Source organism: Artemia sp. Qi Xiang Cuo, chromosome 17 (genome assembly GCF_049724085.1).
Source record: "Artemia sp. Qi Xiang Cuo chromosome 17, ASM4972408v1, whole genome shotgun sequence".
NCBI classification, from domain to species: Eukaryota; Metazoa; Arthropoda; class Branchiopoda; order Anostraca; family Artemiidae; genus Artemia; species Artemia sp. Qi Xiang Cuo.
This window is the reverse complement of record NC_142810.1, coordinates 32,897,321-32,921,727: the sequence shown is the minus strand read 5'-3', so window position 1 is coordinate 32,921,727 and position 24,407 is coordinate 32,897,321. Positions and strand designations below refer to the sequence as shown.

At 34.4% G+C, this 24,407-nt stretch overlaps 1 protein-coding gene across 3 annotated transcripts in view; it reads right to left on the bottom strand.

Moving 5' to 3' along the window:
• The window catches only part of veli (L27 and PDZ_signaling domain-containing protein veli), a 192,245-nt gene that overhangs the window by 27,465 nt on the left and 140,373 nt on the right, over nucleotides 1-24,407 (bottom strand). For all 3 annotated transcript variants that reach the window (XM_089103716.1, XM_089103715.1, XM_089103717.1), the window contains exon 5: nucleotides 12,164-12,373. In XM_089103716.1, the coding sequence (XP_088959842.1) occupies nucleotides 12,164-12,373 (210 nt within the window). The remainder of the gene's footprint in view (nucleotides 1-12,163; nucleotides 12,374-24,407) is intronic.

Sequence of the window (24,407 nt, the reverse complement as noted above, 5' to 3'; positions counted from 1 at the left end):
CAAGGTAAACCACGACAAAACACTACTGAAATATTCCAACTCTTGCATTTCACGAAAGAAATTCAAAATGAACTTTGAAAAATCAAGAGAATGGAACTGTGACATGGTAAACCACGACAAAACACTACTGAAATATTCCAACTCTTGCACTTCACGAAAGAAATTCAAAGTGAACTTTGAAAAATCAAGAGAATGTAACTGTGACAAGGTAAAGCACAACAAGACACTACTGAAATATTCCAACTCTTGCATTTCAACGAAAGAAATTCAAAATGAACTTTGCAAAACTAAGAGAATGTAACTGTGACATGGCAAACCACGACAAAACACTACTGAAATATTCCAACTCTTGCATTTCAATGAAAGAAATTCAAAATGAACTTTGAAAAATCAAGAGAATGCAACTGTGACATGGTAAACCACGACAAAACACTACTGAAATATTCCAACTCTTGCACTTCACGAAAGAAATTCAAAATGAACTTTGAAAAATCAAGAGAATGTAACTCTGACAATGTAAAGCACAACAAAACACTACTGAAATATTCCAACTCTTGCATTTCAACGAAAGAAATAAAAAACGAACTATGAAAAATCAAGAGAATGTAACAGTGACAAGGTAAAGGAAAACAAGACATTACTGAAATATTCCAACTCTTGCATTTCAACAAAAGAAATTCAAAATGAACTTTGAAAAATTAAGAGAATTTAACTGTGAAATTGTAAACCACAACAAACCAATAATGAAATAATCCAACTCTTGCTTTTCAAAGAAATAAATTCAAAATGAACTTTGAAAAATCAAGATAATGTAACTGTGACAAGGTAAAGCACAACAAAACACTAAAGAAATAATCCAACTCTTGCATTTCAATTGAAGAAATTCAAAATGAACTTTTAAAAATAAAGAGAATGTAACTTTGACAATGTAAACCACGACAAAACAATACTTAATTTAAGCATGTTTAATCTCATTCTAAGACATGTAAAAAAAAGTTGAAAAAAATATATGTTAAAAAAAAAATCAAAACAAAATGGGAAGGGGGGGCCAAAATGTTGGAGGGGAGGGGCCCCCTTGGAGTTTGGTGATAGGGGACCTATGGAGGGTTGAAGTCCCTGGTGGTTAGGGTCTTTGGTGCTTATGATCCTTGATGGTTCGTACTCACATACACCTTACTACTTGATCTGTAAGGATTTCTATGGATTGTTCCGAATTTCTTTATTAAAATTCTTTTCTTGCCATCTACATCTCTCTTAGTATCAACTTTTTAGTAAACTATAACGTTAGACCATATTTTAAACTGACAACACTGTTCAAACACAACTTGTGTATTATACAGAAGACATCGAAGAAGTAAAGCTAGGTCAAGTCACAATGTCATTCTATCATCATTAACCATTTTCATAGATTGATCTTGTCGCAAATTTATAACAAATTGCCTGAGTTAAATACCCCGAGGGGTTACCTTAACTGATAATTAGTTTAACCCTTTTTTTTTTTTTTTTCCACCTTCATAAAAACCAATTCACAAATCCCTTAACCCTTTTTGCAAATGTCAATCAAAAAAATCTGATTTTAGCATCCAAATTTTTAATAACAAACTACTCTCGAGTTACACTCCAATCCATAAATCTCTTACCCCTTTTGAAAACACTCTGGTTGAAAAACTTAGAGTTGAAACAAACTTGTGTGGGGAATCCCCGTTCATACTGCTATCTTTTTTGCAATGTTTAGGAACAGGTGGGGAATCCCCGCTCGTTTGAAATGGTAACAACGGGACATAAGCAAACACCACGGAGTTCCATAACTTGTTTAATCACGTGTAGAGGTCCCATATAATAACAATGGAAGGAACATAGCGCTATAGAATATTATGGAAGGGAACATAAACCCTTAGAATAGCATGGGAGGGAACATAAGCCCTTAAAATAGCATGGGAGGGAACATAAACCCTTAGAATAACATGGGAGGGAACATAAGCCCTTATAATAGCATAGGAAGGAACATAAGCCCCTATAAAAGTATAGGAAGGAACATAAGCTCATATAATAGCATAGGAAGGAACATAAACACTTAGAATAGCATGGGAGGGAACATAAGCCCTTATAATAGCATAGGAAGGAACATAAGCCCTTATAATAGCATAGGAAGGAACATAAGCTCCTAGAATAGCATGGGAGGGAACATAAACTCTTAGAATATCATGGGAGGGAACATAAACCCTTAGAATAGCATTGGATGGAATATAAACCCTTAGAATAGCATGGGAGGGAATGTAAACCCTTAGAATAGCATGGGAGGGAACATAAACCCTTAGAATAGCATGGGAGGGAATAAAAGCCAAGCAAATAGCACAGGAAGAACATAAGCCAAGCAAATAGCACAGGAAGAACATAAGCCAAGCAAATAACATGGGAATTCCTATAGCTTCAAGCAAATAACATGGGAATTCCTATAGCTTCAAGCAAATTTATTATTAGCATTCTACTTACATCCTATCCAAGAAACAGAACACTTGTATTTTTTTTTTCTTAAGAACGCATAACTTGAGTATTTTTCAAGCGAAAGGCAAGTTTTTGGATATGTCAGCCACTCTAATACTAAATAAGACTAAAATACTGTCAATACAATATTATTGGTATCGCCAATGACAAGTTATATAGGTATTACCAGTACCAATTATATTGATAGATTAGAGACTATCTTAGATCTATTAATTTACGATGGTACAATAGGTCGACAGAAAGCCCTCATGGTTGTCAAAAAAGAGAGCCAGATCTAGAAAATGTGATACCCCTGTGACACAAATTTTGCATGCAATCCGAAAGATTGTCTAGTCAATAAAATCCGCTGATTAAGAATTTACCCGGAAATAGGCCCCTCCAGACGGCAACTTACCCTTACAAGCGACGGGAAAGATTAAAAAGTGTCATATAGGTCCAAAAATTCTTTACCTTATTAGAACCTCCCTTTCCCATAATTGAAAGACTATTTTCATTTTCATATCAAACCTGAAAGTGCCATATTGGCACACACGATTTGAAAAGACTTTATAATTAAACCATACAAAACCCACTGATAAGAAATGTAATGACTGTCTACTACTTTTTACGAATCTAAGTATTATTTCGCAGGGGAAGCCTTACAGGGGACTTCTTTTCTCGGTGCCAAACAGAAGTACCAGGTGAATCTCGGTGACAGATAAGCCCACCTATCTATCTGCAACGACATGCAGATATCAAGTATCTGTAGGTAAAGGAGCCAGAAATTTCTGAAATATTATAATAGGAATATTTTTCGCAACACTTTAAAATCTGAGACCGAAAGTGCAGCATGAAATCAACAACAAGTTTCCGTGGCTGCAAGTTTGGATCTCTGCAATTGTACTTGCCGAAGATCCTTTATTTTAATAGCTCTGAAACAGATTACGCGAAACGGTTTTTTTTTTACCACCATGTTGTCTCGGAATATCTCATTCTTCTTCGAAAATGCTAATTGAAGTTATAATTAATTCGTGTGATAGGAATTTCCTCAGAATATCCACTGGAGAACCTCGGCCTGGGCATACTAACACAATCTTTATAATAATATCTAGTTCTTTGTCCTTTGGCTGCAGGAGCCAGCCTTTTGTGCGTGTATATTGTCTTAACTTTTGTCTTCGAAAAACTTGATATTTCCCTCCTCAGAAAGCCTCTGATAGCTTTCATGTCAATATCTTCTGGAGTTCGTATTACCTTTACTATTGTAAACAATTCCTTTTATGGTTTATTTACCTTCCTTTCATTCTTAAACACTCGGTCTTTTATTCATTTTCGTATGTGCAGCAATGGGAACCTGAGAAGCACAATAAAAATTCACCAAATGGCACTTTTTTATTTTTTCCACAGCATAGATATATTATACGATCAGCAACGAAAGTCCTATACTCTCCATTAAAAATTTTTGAAACACACCAAGCTAAACCACTCTTCATGGCTCCGCTTTCGCACACGCACAATGACAAATGACATTTGCTGTGATCTGACTGTATGAAAAGAAGCAACTGAAACTACTGCTGAGACGCACAAGGGGAAATCCTCTTACGAACGGTTTAGTCTGTATCATCTAGAGAAACTTTTCGCTACTGTTTGTATATTACTTTAAAAAAAACTTTCCTAAAAATAATTTTTTAAAATAAAATTAAAGGCCATTTTAAAATTAAGCTCAGCAGATACAAATACCTTTTAAAATTCAAAATCAAAACGACCAGAAATTACTATTAAAGAATAAATGAAACCCAAAACGAACAGAAATTAATTAAACAACCATAGAAAAAACATACAACAAGTAATAATATAAATGAATAAATACATCTTAAAGCGAGTAATGCTTAGATTGAATATGAAAATCAAGCTTAAAGCGAAAAAAAATATTTTCCTATTGAAGTATAAATGAAACTTAAAAAAAAACAGAAATTGAATAAACAATCAATGCAAACAAACATACAATATATATTAATGTAAATTAATAATTAAATCTTAAAACGAGTGAAACTTAAATTGAATATGCAAATGAAGCTTGAAACGAACCAAAATCACCACAAAAAAGAGTTTGGGTATGACCTCCTTCTCTAACTATAAAAGCCTAAAACATACTGCGTCATTGGCGCTTTACTGAAAACAAATTTTATTTCAAATATTTTCTTTTGTACTTAATATTGAAAATAAACATTAAAATTATAATAACATTTTGAACTGATGAGCTTTCAGCAATTAATATCATTATACATCAAATATTCAGTTTAATTTATTAGCTCTTTTTAAAGTTGTTAAAGACAAATATAGTTTCCCTACAAACAAATGTTTGGATACTGCCTCCTGTCCTAAGTGTAAATAAAAACCCAGAGTCTACTGCGTCATTGGCGCTTAACTGAAAACGGATTATATTACAAATATTTTATTTCCCAGTTCTTACAGCATTGAAAATAAAAATACAATTACAGTGAAATAAATTTTTGAGCTGTTCGATCCTTCAACAATTAATATCATTATACCCCACATATTCAATTTGATGCTGTTTATACTTTCCAACATTGTTCAAGACGCATATAATTTTCATTAAAGTGCCAATGACGCAGTATGTTTTAGACTTTTATAGTGAGAGAAGGAGGTCATACCCAAACTCTTGTTTGTGGTGATTTTTGTTCGTTTCAAGCTTCATTTGCATATTCAATTTAAGTTTCACTCGTTTTAAGATTTACTTATTAATTTACATTAATATATATTGTATGTTTGTTTGCATTGATTGTTTATTTAATTTCTATTCGTTTTAAGTTTCATTTATACTTTAATAGGAAAATATTTTTTTTCGTTTTAAGCTTTACTTTCATATTCAATCTAAGCATTAATCGCTTTAAGATATTCATTTATATTATTACCTTTTGTATGTTTTTGTTGTGATTGTTTATTTAATTTCTGCTCGTTTTGGGTGTCATTTATACTTTAATAGTAATTTCTGGTCGTTTTGAGTTTGAATTTTAAAAGGTATTTGTATCTGCTGAGCTTAATTTTAAAATAGCCTTTACTTTTCTTTGAAAAACGTATTTTTCGGAGTTTTTTCTATTATTAATTTTTGTTCGTTTTTGATTGTAAAAAAATTTAAGTTTTTAAAACTTCCTTATTTCAAAATCAAACTTTAAAAAAAAATCAAATATTCATCAAAGTGTCAAAAATGATATCAAAGTAACAATATCAAAGTGAAAAAATTAGTTTGTGTCAACCTCGGAGTTTTTATTATCTGATGTTTGAACTATTTTTAACAAAATTGCTGTCTCAGAATTTTCATCAGATGGGTTTAGAGACAAAGGGCGTGGGGGGGACTAATGAACCTTCGGTCTCTTTTTACTCATTAATAGTGAACTAGAACTCTTTATTTTCAATCAAATGAGCCCTCTAAAGTTTACACGAGTATCCCTTCTATAAGAACCATATATATCCCCAGAGTAAAAATTACGACGCCTATCCCTGGGCCCTGGGGGGTTGTGTAGGCTCTGGAATTTTAATATCTAATGGTTAAACTATTTTTAACAGAATAGTCACCTCACGTTTTTATTAGAGGGGCTTATCCATCTGATAAAATCTAATGTGTGGAGGGCGGGAGGGGCTAGCTGCCTTGCGATCTTCTTTCATTCTGAGAAAATGAGCTATCAGTTTTGATTTACATTCAAATGAACCCTCTCTTAATTTTATACGAGCATACCTTCCAAAAGAACCATATATGCCCCCAGAGCAATACTTACATCGCCTGCCCCAGCCCTGGGGGGGGGGGGGGTGTCGACACAGGAGTTTTTCTTATCTGACCTTTGAACTATTTTAACGAAATTTCCATACGTAAAGGAGTTTAAATGATCTTTGAACTATTTTTAACAAAATGGCTACCTCAAATTTCTTATCAGATGTATTTGGGGAAAAGGGGCTTGGGGAAACCAGTTGCCCTCTGATCACTTTTTACTCTTAAAAAGGGGACTAGAACTATCGATTTCCAATCGAATCAGCCCCCTTTGGAGTTTATACGACGACCCCTTCTATATGAAGTGCCTCTGGGAAAAAATAAATGGAGTGTGGGGGGGAGGCTAGCTGCTCTTCGATCATTTTTAACTCTGGAAAAGTTAATTACCACGTTCCATGTCCAATTACCGGAGCCCTATATGAATTTTATACGAGTATACTGTCCATGACAACCCGAACCATCTCCGCGGCCCAATCTACAATACTTCAATTCGAGCCCTGCAGTGCTGTGTTGAAACTGGAGTTTTTTGTTATCTGTACAGTAGACTTTTTTTAGAAGAATGTCTATATCTAAATTGTTATCTTATGCGTCTACGGCATGGAGGGAGGAGGGGGGGCTAGTTGCCCTCTGATCTCTTTTGACTCTCAGAAATTGTACAATAACTTTCAATTTAAAATCAAATGAGCCCTCTCCAAAGTTAATACGAGCACTCCTTCCGTAAGAACAATATATGCCCCTAGAATATTACTCATAACGCCTGCCTCCGGGCCCTGGCAGGTTCCGTCGACATAGGAATTTTTCTTATCTGACCTTTAAACTATTTTTAATGAAATATAATAAAAATTTCGTCGGATGGGTTTGGGGAAAAAAGGGTGTGTGGGGGGGGGGGCGCTAGTTGCCCTCGGATATCTTTTGACTCTTAAAAATTGAACTAGAACTTTCAATTTCCAATCAAATGAGTCCCCTCTGAAGTTTATACGAGCATCCCTTTCATAAGAACCATATAAGCCCCCAGGACAACACTTACAACGCCTATCCCCGGGCTCTGGGGGGCGTTTTTTTTATCTAATTTTTACACAATTTCCAAAACATATCTCGCTATCTCAAAATTTGTAGCGGATGGGTTTGGGGAAAAAGAGCGTGGGGGGGGGGGGCTAGTTTAACTCTCTTGACACTTAAAAAATGAACTAGAACTTTCAATGTCCAATAAAATGAGCCCTCTATGAAGTTTATACGAGCATCCCTTTCATAAGAACCATACATGCCCTTAAGGCATAACTTGGAACGCCTTCCCCTGTGGCCTGGGGGTTCTATTGACACTGGTTTTTTTCTTATCCGACCTTTGAACTATTTTTAACAAAAGGTCTATCTCAAAAATTTCATCAGATGGGTTTTGAAAAAACAGAAGGCGTGGAGGGGGGGGGGGATAGCTGCCCTCGGATCTCTTTTGACTATTAAAAAGTGAGCTCGAAATTTCACTATCCAATCAAATGAGCCCTCTCTGAAGTATATACGAGCATCCCTTTCATACGAACAATATATGCCCCAGGGCATAACGTACAACGCCGGCCCCCTGGCCCTGGGGGTTGTGACGACACCTGAGTTTTTGTTATCTGACTTTTGAGCAATTTTTAACTTAATGGCTATCTCAAAATTTTTATTGGATGCATTTGGGGAAAAAGGGGCGTGGGGGGGACTAGTTGCCCTCAAATCTCTTGACTCTAAAAACTGAACTAGAACTTTCAATTTACAATCAAGTGAGCCATCTCTGACTTTTTTTTTTACAAGCATCCCTTCAATAAGAACCATATATTCCCCCAGGGCATAACTTACAACACGTACCCTCGGGAGTTTTCGTTATATGGTCTTTGAACTATTTAAAAAAAAAACCTATCTCAGTTCTTATCAGATGGGTTTGAGGAAAAAAGCGTGGAGGGAAGGGGTACTAGGTGCCCTCCAATCTCTTATGATTCTTAAAAAGTGAACTAGAACTTTCAATTTTTAATGAAATGATCCCTCTTTGAAGTTAAGACGAGCATCCCTTCCATAAGACCCATATCTGCCCCCAGGGCTTAACTTACAACTCCTGCCCCCGAGCCCTGGTGGCTTGTGTCGACACCGGAATTTTTGTTTTTTGATCTCTGAACTATTTGTAACAATATAGATACCTCAAAATTTTTATTGGATTCATTTGCAAAAAAAGGGTTTGGGGGGGCTGGTTACCCTCCAATATCTTTTGACGCTTCAAAAGTGAACTAGAACTTTCAATTTCCAATCAAATGAGCTCTCTCTGAAGTTTATACGAGCATTCCTTCCATAAGAACCATATATACCCCCAGGGCATAACTTATAACCATTGCCCTGAAGACTGTGGGGGGATGGTTCTGCTCAAATAAATAATTTTCAGTAATTTCAACGACGTTGAACAAAATGGTAACCTCAAAACATTTTCATAGGATGTGTTTGGGGAAATGTTGGGCGTGGAAGGGGTGTCTGTTGCCTAAGAATTACTTTCGACTATTAAAAAGCGAACTAGCTATTCAAATTCCCAGTCAAATAAGCCCTTTCTGAAGTTTCTACGACGAAGTTGTCTATACAAAACCTTATATGCCCCCTTGGCATAACTTACAACCCTTTCCCTGAGGGCTTTGAGGGGGTTGTCATCCTCAAAGACCAAATTTTCGGAACTCAAAACTACGTTGGAAAAAATGGCTATCTCACAATCTCGACCGGATGTATTTTGGGAAAAGGTGGGCATGAGAATGGGGCTAGGTGCCCACCAATCACTTTCGACTATTACAAGGGGCAGCAGCCATTTGAATTTCCAATCAAATGAGCCTTTTTTGAAGTTTCTACGATAACGCCTTCTATAAAAACCTTATTCGCCCCCAGGGCATAACTTAAAACGCTTGCCCTGAGGGTTGTGGGGGAGTGTCCTCCTCAAAAACATATTTTCTATCTGAACATCAAATGTGCTGAACCAAGTGCTCTATCAACATTTTAATTGGATTTGTTTGGAGGAATGATGAGCGTGGGGGGGGGGCTAGTTATCCTCCAATCACTTTCGACAATTAGAAAAGGGCACTAGCCTTTTGAATTTCCAAGCGAATGAGCCTTTTTGAAGTTTCTACAACAACTCCTTCTATAAAAAACCTTATAAGCCCCCAGGGCATAACTGAAAATCCTTGCCCTGAGGTTTTTGGGGGAGTATCCTCCTCAAAAACATGTTTTCTATCTGAAAATCAACTACGCTGAACAAAATGGCTATCTCAAAATTTTGTTTGGATGTGTTTGGGGAAATGGTGGGCGTGGGGGGGGGGCTATTTGCCCTCCAATCTCTTTTAAAAATTAACACTGGCAGTATCTCTTTGAATTTACATTTGAATGAGTCTTTTTTGGAGTTTCTACGACAACTCATTCTATAAAAACCTTGTATGCCCACAAGTAATAACTTACAACCTATGCCCTGAGGGCTGTGGGGGATTGTCCTCCTCAAAAACATATTTTCTATCTGGAAATAAATTACGCCGAACAAAATGGTTATCTCAAAATTTTGATTGGATGTTTGGGGGAATGATGGGCGTGAGGGGGGGGGGGGCTAGTTGCCCTTCAATCACTTTCGACTATTAAAAAGGGTACTAGCCCTTTGAATTTCCAATCGAATGAGTCCTTTTTGAAGTTTCTACGACAACGCCTTCTATAAAAACCTTAAATGCCCCCAGGGCATTACTTAAACCCCTTGCCCTGAGGGTTGTGAGGGAGTGTTCTCCTCAAAAACATATTTTCTATCTGGAAATCAACTACGCTGAACAAAATGGCTATCTCAAAATTTTGATTGGATGTGTTTGGGGGAATTATGGGCCTGGGAGGGGGAGGGCTAGTTGCCCTCCAATCACTTTCGACTATTAAAAAGGACACTAGAACTCTCAATTTCCAATCGAATGAGCCCCCTTCGAAGTTTCTACGACGCCCCTTCCGTATGAAGTGGCTCTGGGAAAAAAATAAATAAATAATAATAATGAAACATTGGAGCCGTATGGCCTTTACTATAGGCAACGCTACAGCGTTGCCTCTGATATATTTATGCTGTGATTTTGTCACTTATTCAAAGTGTCAACAACCATTTAGTGGAAAATATTACTGAATGTATTTGTAAACCTAAAACCTTTCAGATCGTGAGCGACAATGGAGTCAAGACGATCAATAAGCGTTTTATTGGCGCCTGGACTAAAAAAAGTAGCATTGAATTATATAGGCTTCCGACCCGACGTTGACTGAACAAAACAAAATCTCTCAATTTAGGTTAAGTGAAATGCTAAAAGCAGACAGGTATTTGCTTTCGCAACAATTGTTGATTTCGGAGAACACGCCAAGCTAAACCACTCTTCATGACTCTGCTTTCACTTTCGCGCAATGACAAATGACATTTGCTGTGATCTGACTGAATGATAAGAAGCAACTGAAACTATTGCTGAGACGCATAAGGGGGGAATCCTTTTACAAGCGGTTTAATCTGTATCATTTGGAGAAACTTTTCGCTACTGTTTGTATATATATTTATGCTGTAATTTTTTCACTTATTTGAAGTGTCAAGAACCAGGTAGTGGAACAAATTCCTGACTATATTCGTAAAGGTAAAAACTTTCCAATCGCGTGCGAAAATGGTGTCAAGATGATCAATAAGCGTTTTTTTTTTTTTTTTTTTTTTTTTTTTTTTTTTTTTTTTTTTGGCGCCTGGACTAGGGGTTCAGATTTTAAAGTGGAAGAGATCTCGAAATAAAGTTGTATTGCATGATATAGTCTACCAACCGGATGTTGACTGAACAAAACAAAATCTCTCAATTTAGTTTAAGTGAAATGCTAAAAACAGACAGGTATTTGCTTCCGCAACAATTGTTGATTTCGGAGAATCGTCATAACATACTGGAATATTGGAGAAACGCTCCTGTCTTAAAATCGGACAGACGACACATTATATACGAGGTAATTTATTGCCAAAAGTGTTGCTAGCTTGGAACTCCTAGAAAATCCAACTTATGAAACGCTGAATATTTCAAATCAGTAAAAATGAGAATAAACACATTAGAGGGATTTAGTTTCCTGTAACTATGAAAGGAATCAGATATTTTTAGAGTCATTTAGAAGATGCTAAAACATCTTAGCCAATGTGTGAATCAAAACTTAGTTCACAAACGTACTGAAAAATATGAGGATCCAAGTATGTTGGGGTATTAGTACTTGACAAACTTCAAAAATAGACTTTTCCCACTTTATTACACAGCCATTTAATTATAATTCATGCAATTGCGATTTCAAGCAATCATTTAATAATCTGATTCCTTCTTTCTGGAGATGAGGACTGAGGGAAAAACATCGATTTGTGAACTTCTTTTATACAATTTATTCTACCTACCTGCTGATCTATCTCTTCCATAAGGCCATATAGATGATTAACGCACTCCAAATTTTTCTTCTCCTCGTCCGCCCACCCAAAACAAACAAACACATTGTAACTTGACTACTTTGAATTCGGGACTGCTAAACAGGGGAAAGGGTAAAATTGGATTTTGAAGGGTTTAGTGACTGATTGTTTAGACTAAGGAATTTGTATTTTAGACATCCTCGACATCTCACTTTCAGAGTCAATTATATTATAGTATTATAAATTTTCAGAGGGTGTATATTCTATCTATTGTAAAGCAGTATATTTGTGCAACTACAAGCTCCAAGGGAGATAGAAATAATCTGTGTATCCCAAACAATTGGATACATATTATTCAAAATTGGGCATTTCTGTTTCAACATTTCTGTTGCGAAGCTAAGGTTAAAAAAAAATCAGTCTATAATGTTTTTTTTGCCATAAATCTTCTGACACTCGATTCCTTCGATACTTACAATACCGTTTACAGAAAGGAGTTGATCTCCCCGTTTTAATCCTCCATGTCTATCAGCAACCCCACCTGGAATAATTCTGGAAATATAGATAGGAGAATTCTGTTCCCTACCACCCATGACATTGAACCCAAGGCCTTCCTCTGTTTTCGGAAGTTCGATCACGCGAGGATGAGCGTGTCCTTCACTTGCGGCAAATGCAGCAACAGTAGCCTGAAAGTAGTAAGTAAAGCTAAAAGAAGAAAAAATGCTACACTGATTGTAACAAAATAAATCTTTGACCACAAGTAGTAAAAAACAATTTGAACGATGTAGTAAAAATATCTATCGTTTTTACTTTGCGAAAGATACAATAAATGCAAAATGTGATATGCTTTCTAAGCCTTATAATAAAATTACAAGCCACGAAGCTTTGAAAACAAGCAGAGTCATTCTGATAGCAATGAAATACACAATATATTTAAAAAAAAGACCGCAGTGTGCAGTAGTATGCATATTGTAATTGTAACCAGTGACCAGAAACACTAATAGGGTTACAGAGGGTAAGGTAAAAACCTCAAACAACATTTAATTCCAACAAATAAAATTACCTAATGCTATTTGTCCCATCTGCATCAAGATAAAAAAAAAAAAAAAAAATGTAGTCATCTACTGATCCTTCGCGTGTCAAAGTAATCGAATAATTTTGCTAATCTGTCATTTTAAATAAAAAAAAATCGACATAAACTTAATCACTTGCAAATTTGTATTTTACTTTATTCATAACTAGCATAATAGGCCCGTTTCGCAGATCCCTCAGGGACCAAAAAAGCCTGTTTCATGGTCTTTTTCTCCCCTCCCTCTGCTCACTTAACGATCTACAGTTGGCTGCCAGGACCTTTCATCTTCGTTTCGGTCTCATTGCTGTCGGGTTTTCCATAATTTGTAAATGAGACCTTGCCTTTTGAGAATTACGAAAAAGATCTCTATATACAAAGTTCTAGCCTTCTTCCGTTTTCTACAGCGGGGCAACTCTACTGACGCTAAATTTTTAAACTGTGCAGAGTTTAGAAGTGCAGGGTTTTCCACGCCTTCGATAAAGTAGTTTATTTTTTATTCCTGTAGCCAATTTCCTTTTTCGTTTTAGAATGGTTTGCACAAAAGGTTAGCCGCACTAAAGCCTTTATACCAAAGGCACACCAAAAGGACCTGCTTTGACAGCCTTCAGCCCCCAGCACTCGTTTCTATTAGGCAGACCTCAGGCCTTCAGCCCTCGGAAAGGAAAGGTCGCTTTGCTCAAGCCTTCCACACTCACATATTTATTTTCCGCCTCTGTCTGATCACTTCACTCGCAACCGTTGACAACTCAGGCCTTTAGCCCTCGCTCCGGTCGAGCTTCCTTTATATACATGAATCGCTACATTTCCAGATGCAATTTCTAATGGTTTATGATTTAAAAATTGCTGACACTATGTTTTCTATGACACTCACGTGATGTAAAATGTTGTACCGGTGCGGTTTTGGGGGACACTAAGCTACATTGTCAATTATGAAAATGTCTCTTCTAAATTCTACTTTTTTCGTGGAATTTTAGTTGCCTTTTCCGGATTTTATTCCAAATTCCCTAGATGGTTTAAACATGATTTGCGCTACATTGGTATAACCCTCCAGACGAAGACACTTCACACGATGTAAAGTCATGTGCAGGGTGCGGTTTCGGTACCACAGTCTCTAAACTGTAAGGCTTAGAAAAGTATTACTTACTCTCTTATAATTTCTATAAATTCGCAGCGTCAGTTCAGCATTGTTTAGCTTAACAATAGTTTAGCAGTTGATTAATGACACTTATCTATTTTTCAATTAACAGTTCATGGCAGAAGGGGTGTCTCTGTCATTACAGGATCGTGCCATTAGACTGAACATTATTAGACTGAACATTATTAGACCATATTAGACTGAACAGTATTGTCAGAAAATCTGTCCCTTTGGATCAATCCAGATAATCATATCCTCGTTTTGCATTGTAAATACAGAGCATGGAGTCAGTAAGATGACAGATATAATCTGAAAAGATCATCCTAAAAAATAGAGCCAGACACTGAATGAAAAATTTAGACTCAGATTTTCGATTCTGCATGATCACGGGTGTCTTTTTTTCCGAGGGGTGATCGCATGGAACCAATAGTACTAGTATATCGAGAGAGAGAGAGCTCATTCGAACAAATATTAAGAGTTTTAGTGCTCTTTAAAGTACAAGAAGAGATCGCGCCATAACAAAATCGCGTTTTTTAGCATTTTGTAGCGCAACACGACAATTTTTGGCCCAAAGAGCACCAAAAAGCTATCACGTGAAAATTCTATGATACCCATTGGATTTAAGATTATCGAAAAACTATTCATTGACCTCACCGGTTTCAGATACAGTAAATCCACATGGTGGCGCAATCGTTCAGATCAATATGGAAAATTTAGAAGAGGGGGGGGGGGAGCAAAATGAATCTCTTATTTCTCTTCATTAAAAAAAAAAAAAATCTTCCCAAACGCTGTGGGTCCATGATTAGCTTGTCGGCGGAGCTTCTAGAGTTGGTTGATGATGTCTCCTGAATCCCGCAGAAGGATGGCCTTACGATCAGCAAGTCAAAACAAAAGTCATGAGAGCGAACGCTCTAAGTCCCCAAATATCCAACTAGAGGGTGAAAACATCGAGACTGTCTAAGAGTTCCGCTACCTCAGTTCTCTTCTAAAACCGAACGATGCTGCAAACGCAGATGCAAGAGTTCGAATAGGAAAGGCAGGGGCTGTATTTGCAAGCATGAAGAATGCTGAAGTCCCTCTGGAACAGACATGAAATTAGTATAAAAACTAAGATGAATATCCACGAGGCAAATTTTCGGTTGATCTTGCTGTACGCTTACGAAACCTGCTCTTTAAAAGTCAAAGAAACATGATCTTTGGAATCATTCAACCTCGCTGCATGAGGCACGTAGTACAAGTCAGCCGATGGTCTCGTAGCTCAAACGCTTAGGTTCGTAGACACTGTGCCAAGAAAGACCCAACAATCATAAAACAACAACGACGGAAATTTCTGGGACACAAAATGTGACGACCACCTGGAACCATTTCTTTCATGCCATTAATTGAGATGTGCCCCTATAAATACGTTAGCAGCTCCCAGAGATTTTTCCACGTCAACTATCAAAGCAGAAACTGGCCAACGGTAAATTATTATTTTCCCGAGAAATAAATGGAATTTTCAAAACTTTTAAGCTGGTTTCCGAGGGATTATCCCCCGCTAATTCGAATATATGTTTATGCATCAGCAATAAATCCATGAAACTAACTGCGAAAAAGAACACGCAGGATATATATTACTGGTTTTGATTATAACGTGATACTAACACTGGCCTGCAAATAATGCGTTTTTTATTTTCACAACTGAGTGGGTTAAATTCAAATCAGAAAAAGGATTAACAACGACGAATTGAAATGAATCCGTTTTCCGTTAAACATATTACCATGATCTAAACAGAAAGAGTGAATATTTTCTAATTTCATCAGAGAGATTCAAAGTTTGCAACTGGTTCACTTAAAAACCAGTGCAACCTTATTGAAGACATCTTTTGAATCTTCGTGTGTTTGTTTAAGAACTTGAATTTAGAAAATATCAATACCCTAATTCTTGGGTTTTTAACCCAGGTCCGGATTTTTTTTTCTTTTTTTTCGATCTATAGTTCAAAGTTTGAGTTCCTTGAAACCTGAGTTTTCTCTGTAATCAATAATCGTGAAAAATAGTTTCGTTTAATAATTACAGGAAAAATATTGAAAATATAGAGAATATTTTGAGGCCCTTAAAGAGTGTATACTCAATGAAGGATCATAATGTTAGTCCCTTGTTCCCTAATCCTAGGCAAAATTCTTCTGTACTGGTCCGATTACAATTCATTTCTTGAATTCATATTTCAAATCTATGTGATAATCGTTCGTCAGATTTTTTGAGGTGCAGAAGTTTTAACTATTTGGAAGTAAATAATTAGCCGCAATTTCTGACCCCCCCCCCCCTCACCAATAAAGACAAGTAAACAAGGCATATTCAAAATTCAAAGAGAAATAGCAAGATAAATAATGACAACAACCCAGACTCTATCATTGATAGTGTGCGGGGCATTTACTACAAGAGAAGTTTCCGCAAAATTAGCAAGTTGCAGGACCCTACTTTCAGTCAGATATGCCACTTTGCCAGGAAAAGTGTAATGAACCATAATCAGTATTTAAGTCCTTGCCCTTACTGAATACTATCATCCTTGAGAATATCAGCCGCAAACTGTTCAACATTTATTAGGACCTTGCCCTAAAGAACAAAATTAAAAACGATGATTGACAAACAAGAAAACCCTTTCAGAGACAAACTTATACTGGTACATTCAGACGACAGTTCTATTTACCTCATTCTTTTGCTCCTACATATCCATCTAATTCGTCTTGGATCTGGGACTTTCCAAATTCGATATATAGTTCGAACCGAAAACAAAAGAACTTAAACCCCCGCAATACGTACAAAAGATGTTTGTTGAACTTAATACTGCTGCTACTACTACTACTAACAACACACTGTAGCACCAAACCACCTGATGACGACACAGCTGCACACGCTCCTCCTTCATCCCAATCCATTCAAAGCTTCCCTCTTTAAACCCTCCCAAGAAGTCCCAATGTCCTTACTGTTTGAAATTCGGTATGTCAAACGGATACTCGAATATGATCCGTAGCTAATTCCTGTGGAAAACTTCTAACAAATCCGCCTCCGTCTTCCGAAGCGCCCACGTTTCAGAACCAACCGTACTTGACCACTGTCATCACTGTACCTTCTAACAATCTAATCTTGGCGTACAGAATTATCTTCCTATTCTTTTAAAAAAATTTCAACTGTGAAAAAAACATCCTGGGCCTTGGTTATTCTACTTTTAACATCTTCACTGCACCCACTGTCAGTAGAATAGGTCTTTTGAATTTGCTTGCGCCCCCGTACAAACAGGTTTTTCTAGTAGTTACAGGTCAACACACTCTTTGCCAAGAGGAACGACGCAATTTCAAAGTTCACTGCCTTTTTGGTGATAAGCCCAGTATTCTACAATGCTCGCGTAAAGCATCTAGTACCACAGCCAGTGATTGCGGTTTTTTTTTTTATGTTAAATCCGTGGTCATTCATCTGTAAGTTGATTAGTAGGGTGTTTTTTTTTAAAACTTGGCTATTCGTTTCATGGGTTTCATTAATAGAACGAGTAATGCATTTGAAAAGGGTAATTACTTCTTTAGTTTACGAGATTTGCGAATTTTTTTTGCGAAAAGATATTTGCGAAAAGATATTTGCGTAGACGCTTACAAGGGACATTGCTAGAAAGTATTCAATAGCTTAATTGAAAAGTAACGATAGAATGACTTTGTGACTTGACCTAGCTTTACCTCGCCGATGTGGTATGTATAATACGTAAGTAACTTTTGAAAAATATTTTAAATTTAAAAAGAAAGGGCTGAAAAGGGTTTTGCGTGGGGGGGGTTGCAGAGCGGGGTGAGTGGCACGAGGGTTCAGTTAAAGAGGATACAGTTGCTCGGAGGGATTTCGGTTATACACTGGTGCAGTTACACGGGGGGTGCAGTGGCACGGGGGGTCTCCCTTTTTTTTTTAGTAAATAGGGCTCCCTGTTTTAAAAATCCATTGTTATTCTGAGGCTTGGAGCATTTGGTGACTAGATATTAAAAGTAATGAAATTTAGCACGGAGGTTCAGTTGTACAGGGATTTCAGTTATACAGGGGTTCAGTTACATGGGGGTTCTTTGTGTTAAATAAGTAGTTTTTGTATCTTTTAAAAGAACTTTACGGGGATTGAGAGACTCAGTTGCCTAATTCCGTGTGATTTTTATTTACTTGATGCTCATTAAAAACGAAATTTGTTTGTTAAATAAGTAGTTTTTGTATCTTTTAAAAGATCTTTACGGGGATTGAGAGACTCAGTTGCCTAATTCGGTGTGATTTTTTTTTACTTGATGGTCATTAAAAACGAGATTTTTGTGTTAAATAAGTAGTTTTTGTATCATTTAAAAGTGCTTTACGGGGATTGAGAGACTCAGTTGCATAATTCAGTGTGATTTTTGTTTAATTGATGGTCATTAAAAACGAAATTTTTCTGTTAAATAAGTAGTTTTTTTATCTTTTAAAAGAGCTTTACTGGGATTGAGAGACTCAGTTGCCTAATTCCGTGTGATTTTTCTTTACTTGATGGTCATTAAAAACGAAATTTTTGTGTTAAATAAGTAGTTTTTGTATCTTTTAAAAGAGCTTTACGGGGATTGAGAGACTCAGTTGCTTAATTCCGTGTGATGTTTCTTTACTTGATGGTCATTAAAAACGAAATTTTTTTGTTAAATAAGTAGTTTTTGTATCTTTTAAAAGATCTTTATGGGGATTGAGAGACTCAGTTGCCTAATTCCGTGTGATTTTTCTTTACTTGCTGGTCATTAAAAACGATATTTTAGTGTTAAATAAGTAGTTTTTGTATCTTTTAAAAGAACTTTACGGGGATTGAGAGACTCAGTTGCCTAATTCCGTGTGATTTTTCTTTACTTGTTGGTCATTAAAAACGAAATTTTTGTGTTAATTAAGTAGTTTTTGTATCTTTTAAATTAGCTTTACGGGGATTGAGAGACTCAGTTGCCTAATTCCGTGTGATTTTTCTTTACTTGATGGTCATTAAAAACGAAATATTTGTGTTAAATAAGTAGTTTTTGTATATTTTAAAGTAGATTTACGGGGATTGAGAGACTCAGTAGCAAAATTCCGTGTGATTTTTCTTTACGTGATGGTCATTAAAAACTAAATTTTTGTGTTAAATAAGTAGGTTTATATCTGTTAAAAGAGCTTTAAGTGGTTTGAGAGACTCAGTTGCCACATTCCGTTTGATTTTTATTTACTTTGTAGTCAATAAAAACGAAATTTTTGTTTTAAATAATTATTTATTTTATCTTTTAAATTAGCTTTACGGGGATTGAGAGACACAGTTGACAAATTCCGTGCTATTTTTCTTTACTGGGTTGTCTTTAAAAACTAAATATGTGTTTTAAATAATTTTTTTTTTTATCTTTTAAAAGAGCTGTAAGGGGTTTGAGAGACTCAGTTGCCTAATTCCGTGTGGTTTTTTCTTACTTGTTAGTCATTAAAAACTAAATTTATGTGTTAAATAAGTAGTTTTTCTATCTTTTAATAGAGCTTTAAGGGGTTTGAGAGACTCAGTTGCCTTTTTCCGTGAGTTTTTTGTTTACTTGGTGGTCGTTAAAAACGAAATTTTTGTGTTAAATAAGTAGTTTTTGCATCTTTTAAAAGAGCTTTACGGGGTTTGAGAGACTCAGTTGCCTAATTCCGTGTGGTTTTCTTTACTTGGTAGACATTAAAAACTAAATTTTAGTGTTAAATAAGTAGTTTTTTTATCTTTTAAAAGAGCTTTAAGGGGTTTGAGAGACTCAGATGCCGGTTTCCGTGTGGTTTTTCTTTACTTTGTTGTCATTAAAAACGAAATTTTTGTGTTAAATAAGTAGTTTTTGTATCTTTTAAAAGAGATTTAATGGGTTTGAGAGACTCTGTAATGCACTAGTTTTTCAGTAAAGACACTCAATATCCTAAAAGTGTTTAATTCAAACTTTTTTAAAACTTCGAAATTTCTCAAATTTATTTATTTCTTTATTTCTATACATAACTTAAAATATCAAAATATGCTTACAGTTCTAACAATTGCGCTATGTGATTTGTCAGAGACACGATGTGACTTTCCCACTTGATTTCTATGACCGTTTATTGACAGCGCTCTTTGATTTGTCAGAGACACGATGTGACTTTCCCACTGGTAATCTATGACTGGTTATTGACACAACCTAATCTATTGCATGTATTAAATCAGTATTTTTTACGCAGTGGAACGATAAACACATAAGTCATATCTTTAAAAAAAAGTGAAGATGGAACATTTTAATAAAGTGTGTTTACATAACAAGGTTATTGTAGCATTGAATGCCGACAAAGAGAAATATTTAAACTTTGAAACAAGTACAGGTGGTAGCACTATTGGAAATGTATGCATGTATTGTCATGACAGTAAGGAATTAAATTTCTTTGGAATACCGAAAAAATTCAACTCTTATGTTGGTGGTTATGCGAGATTGAGATCTCCAGAGATGATTGCACTCAAAGAGAATGCCAACATAAAAATAATCATTGATGATAGAGGACAACTCCTTGCTACTGTTGCAGGTAACACATTACCTACTGATACATCCAATCGTCACCTTTCAGGTATTAGCATTCAACGGAAGATCAATAAAAGAAATGCCTACTCTTCTACTAATATCGTAAACCATATCTTGTCTACGTGCCGAAACTGTTACCTGTGTAAAAATAATGTGATAAGAGAGAGTGAAATTGCCATAAAAATAAAAAGGGTATTGTCAGAAAATATCACGATGGACTATAAAGATGAATCAATGAAAAACAAAGCACCATCACACGTTACTGCCATTGGTCAAACAGTCATTGAACCAAATAATACCAAAGACGAAAAGCATATTGAGCCTTTCGATGAGACACCAGTAAAAATTGTGTATGACTCAAAATGGAATAATGATTATTCTACTGATTACGAACTAAGAGAAGACAATAGCTATAATATCAAGAGAGAACATGGTGAACTATTTTATGGAACAGATTCAAAATGTCCAAAGTTAATTGTTGATATTAATAATGTATCATAATATATTTATTGTATTAATATTCTACATAGCATTATTTCATTAAAAATATATTTTGCATTACATTGTTATGTGATCATTATTTTTAGAGTAAGCTAGCATATCAAACGTTTAGAATGTCTAATAAAACGTCGGAGATGTAAGAAAAGGAATTTGCATACATCTATTGTCAGACACATGGGGACAAATTTTTTCTTGAATTCACCTCCTGGATAAATAAAAAAAAGACATTTCATTCTAGAAATTATGACGAAACTCTAAGTAAGCTACAAATTCTGTCTTGAAGTTACCTCATGGATACACAATGCAGAAATTTCATTTAAGAAATTATCAAAAGTTGTAAGTAAGTAGCAAATTCTTTCAAAAATATGTTAATACGTTTAAGCAATAAATATATATAAGCTGAAACCGTCTTTATTCTTTAGTATAGTTTTATTCATTTAATTAAATTATGAAGAAATTTTAAGTAAGTAACAATAGCTTTCTTGAATTCTCTTCCTGGACACAATACAGATATTTAATTCAAGAAATAATAATAAAATCGCAAGTAATTAATAAAGTCTTTATTATTTTCCCCTATTGTATACACAATACTGAAATTTCATTCAAGAAATTATGAAGGAATTCTAAATAGGTAACACACTCATGTTACCTCATGGATACACAATGCAGAAATTTCATTTAAGAAATTATCAAAAATTTTAAGTAAGTATCAAATTCTTTCTTGAATTCGCCTCCTGTTTAAATTAAAATGACAGTTAACTAAAGAAATTATGAAAAAATTGTAAGTAAGGAGCAAATTCTTTCTTGAATTAACCTGCTGAATAAACAAAAAGACATTCCATTATATAAATTATGAAAAAAGTCCAATTAAGTAACACACTATTTATTGTTTTCATGACTTAGATACTTGTTGTGGATCTTTAATTCAAGAAATTATTAAAAAATTCTAAGTCATTAGAAATTTCTTTATTTAATTAAACTATTGGATAATCAATACAGAAATTTCATTAATGAAATTATGAAAAAAAACAATTTCTTTCTTGAAGTCAACTCTTGGATACACAATACAGAAATTTCATTCAAGAAATTTTGAAAATATTTGTAAGTTAGTAACAAACTCTTTTTGTTTTCACCTCTTGGATTTACAGTACAGATACTTCATTCAAGAAATTATGAAAAAATCGCAAGTAAGTAACTTTTTTTTCTCTTTATCAAAAACAATTTTCACTTAGCTACATGATGTATAAATTTAATTCAAGAAATTAAGAAAAAAAATTCTCAGTAAGTAACAATTTCTTTCTTGAAGTCAACTCATGTATACACAATACGTAAATTTCATTCAAGAATTTCATGACTTAGATACACTATGTAGAAATTTGATTCAATAAATTATTAAAAAATTCTCAGTAAGTAGCAATTTCTTTCTTGAATTCGTCTCTTGGATACACAATGCGAAAATTTCATTCAATAAATTATGAAAATATTTGTAAGTAAGTAACAAACTCTTTATTGATTTCACCTCTTGGATATACAGTACAGATACTTCATTCAAGAAATTTTGAAAAAATCGCAAGTAAGTAACTTTTTTTTCTCTTTATCACAAACAATTTTCACTTAGCAAAATGATGTAGAAATTTAATTCATGAAATTATTGAAAAATTCTCAGTAAGTAACAATTTCTTTCTTGAAGTGAACTCTTGGATACGCAATACGGAAATTTGATTCAAGAAATTATGAAAAAATTGTAACTAAGTAGCAAATTCTTTCTTGAATTTACCTGCTTGACAAACAAAAAAGAAATTTATTTCAAGAAATTATGACAAAATTCTAAGTAACTAAAAAAATCTTTATTGTTTTCACGATTTATATATACTACATATAAATTTAATTAAATAAATTATTAAAAAATTATACTTATAATTAGAAATTTATTTATTTAATTATAATTTGTTAAAAACAAAAAAAAAAGGAACAGAAAATAAAATACGTAAATTAAATTATTAAAAAATAAAAATAAATAACAAAAAGTATTTTTTTTAAAGATTTTTTTAAAAGATTTATAAATAAAAATAATTAAATTATTAAAAAAATTATAATTAATTAACCATGTCTTTCTTGAAGTTAACTCTTGGATACACAATACGGAAATTTCATTCAAGAAATTATGAAAATATTTGTAAGTAAGTAACAAAATATTTATTAATTTCACCTCTTGGATATACAGTGCAGATACTTCATTCAAGAAATTATGAAAAAATCGCAAGTAAGTAGCTTTTTTTTCTTTATCACAAACAATTTTCACTTAGCTACACGATGTGTGAAATTTAATTCAATAAATTATTAAAAAATTCTCATTAATTAACAATATCTTTATTTAAGTCAACTCTTTGATACACACAATACGGAAATTTCATTCAAGAAATTATAAAAAATATTTGTAAGTAAGTAACAAGCTCTTTATTGATTTCACCTCTTGAATATACAGTACAGATACTTCATTCAAGAAACGTGATTAAACACGTTTTGAAACTACATGCTATGTGTATGCCTTTCCTGGGCACCTTTCCAAACGAACAGGGAGTCCCCACTGGTTCCTACACAGTGCAAAAAAAGTGAGCAGGACGAAAACTCCACGTTTTCAACCAGACTGGTTTTTTAGGGACCAATAAGGAGAGATATGCAAATTCGACACAGCTTTATTTAATTTTTTTAAGGTTAATTTAGACGAAGTTACGTGCGCGCACGTAACTTCGTCTAAATGAACCTTAAAAAATGAAATAAAGCTGTGTCGGAATTTGCATATCTCTCCTTATTGGTCCCTAAAAAACCAGTCTGGTTGAAAACGTGGAGTTTTCGTACTGCTCACTTTTTGCAATGTGTAGGAACCAGTGGGGAATCCCTGTTCGTTTGGAAAGGTGCCAGAAAGGCATACAAATAGCATGTAGTTTCAAAACGTGTTTAATCACGTTTCTTGAATGAAGTATCTGTACTGTATATTCAAGAGGTGAAATCAATAAAGAACTTGTTACTTACTTACAAATATTTTTATAATTTCTTGAATGAAATTTCCGTATTGTGTGTATCCAAGAGTTGACTTCAAGAAGAAATTGTTACTTACTGAAAATTTTTCATAATTTCTTGAATTAAATTTCCCACATCGTGTAGCTAAGTGAAAATTGTTTGTGATAAAGAAAAAAGCTACTTACTTGCGATTTTTCATAATTTCTTGAATGAAGTATCTGTACTGTATATCCAAGAGGTGAAATTAATAAAGAGTTTGTTACTTACTTACAAATATTTTCATAATTTCTTGAATGAAATTTCCGTATTGTGTATCAAAGTTAACTTCAAGAAAGAAATGGCTACTTACTGAGAATTTTTTCATAATTTCATGAATTTAATTTCTACATCGTATATCTAACTCGTGAAAACAATAAAGTTTGTTACTTACTAAGAATTTTGTCATAATTTCTTG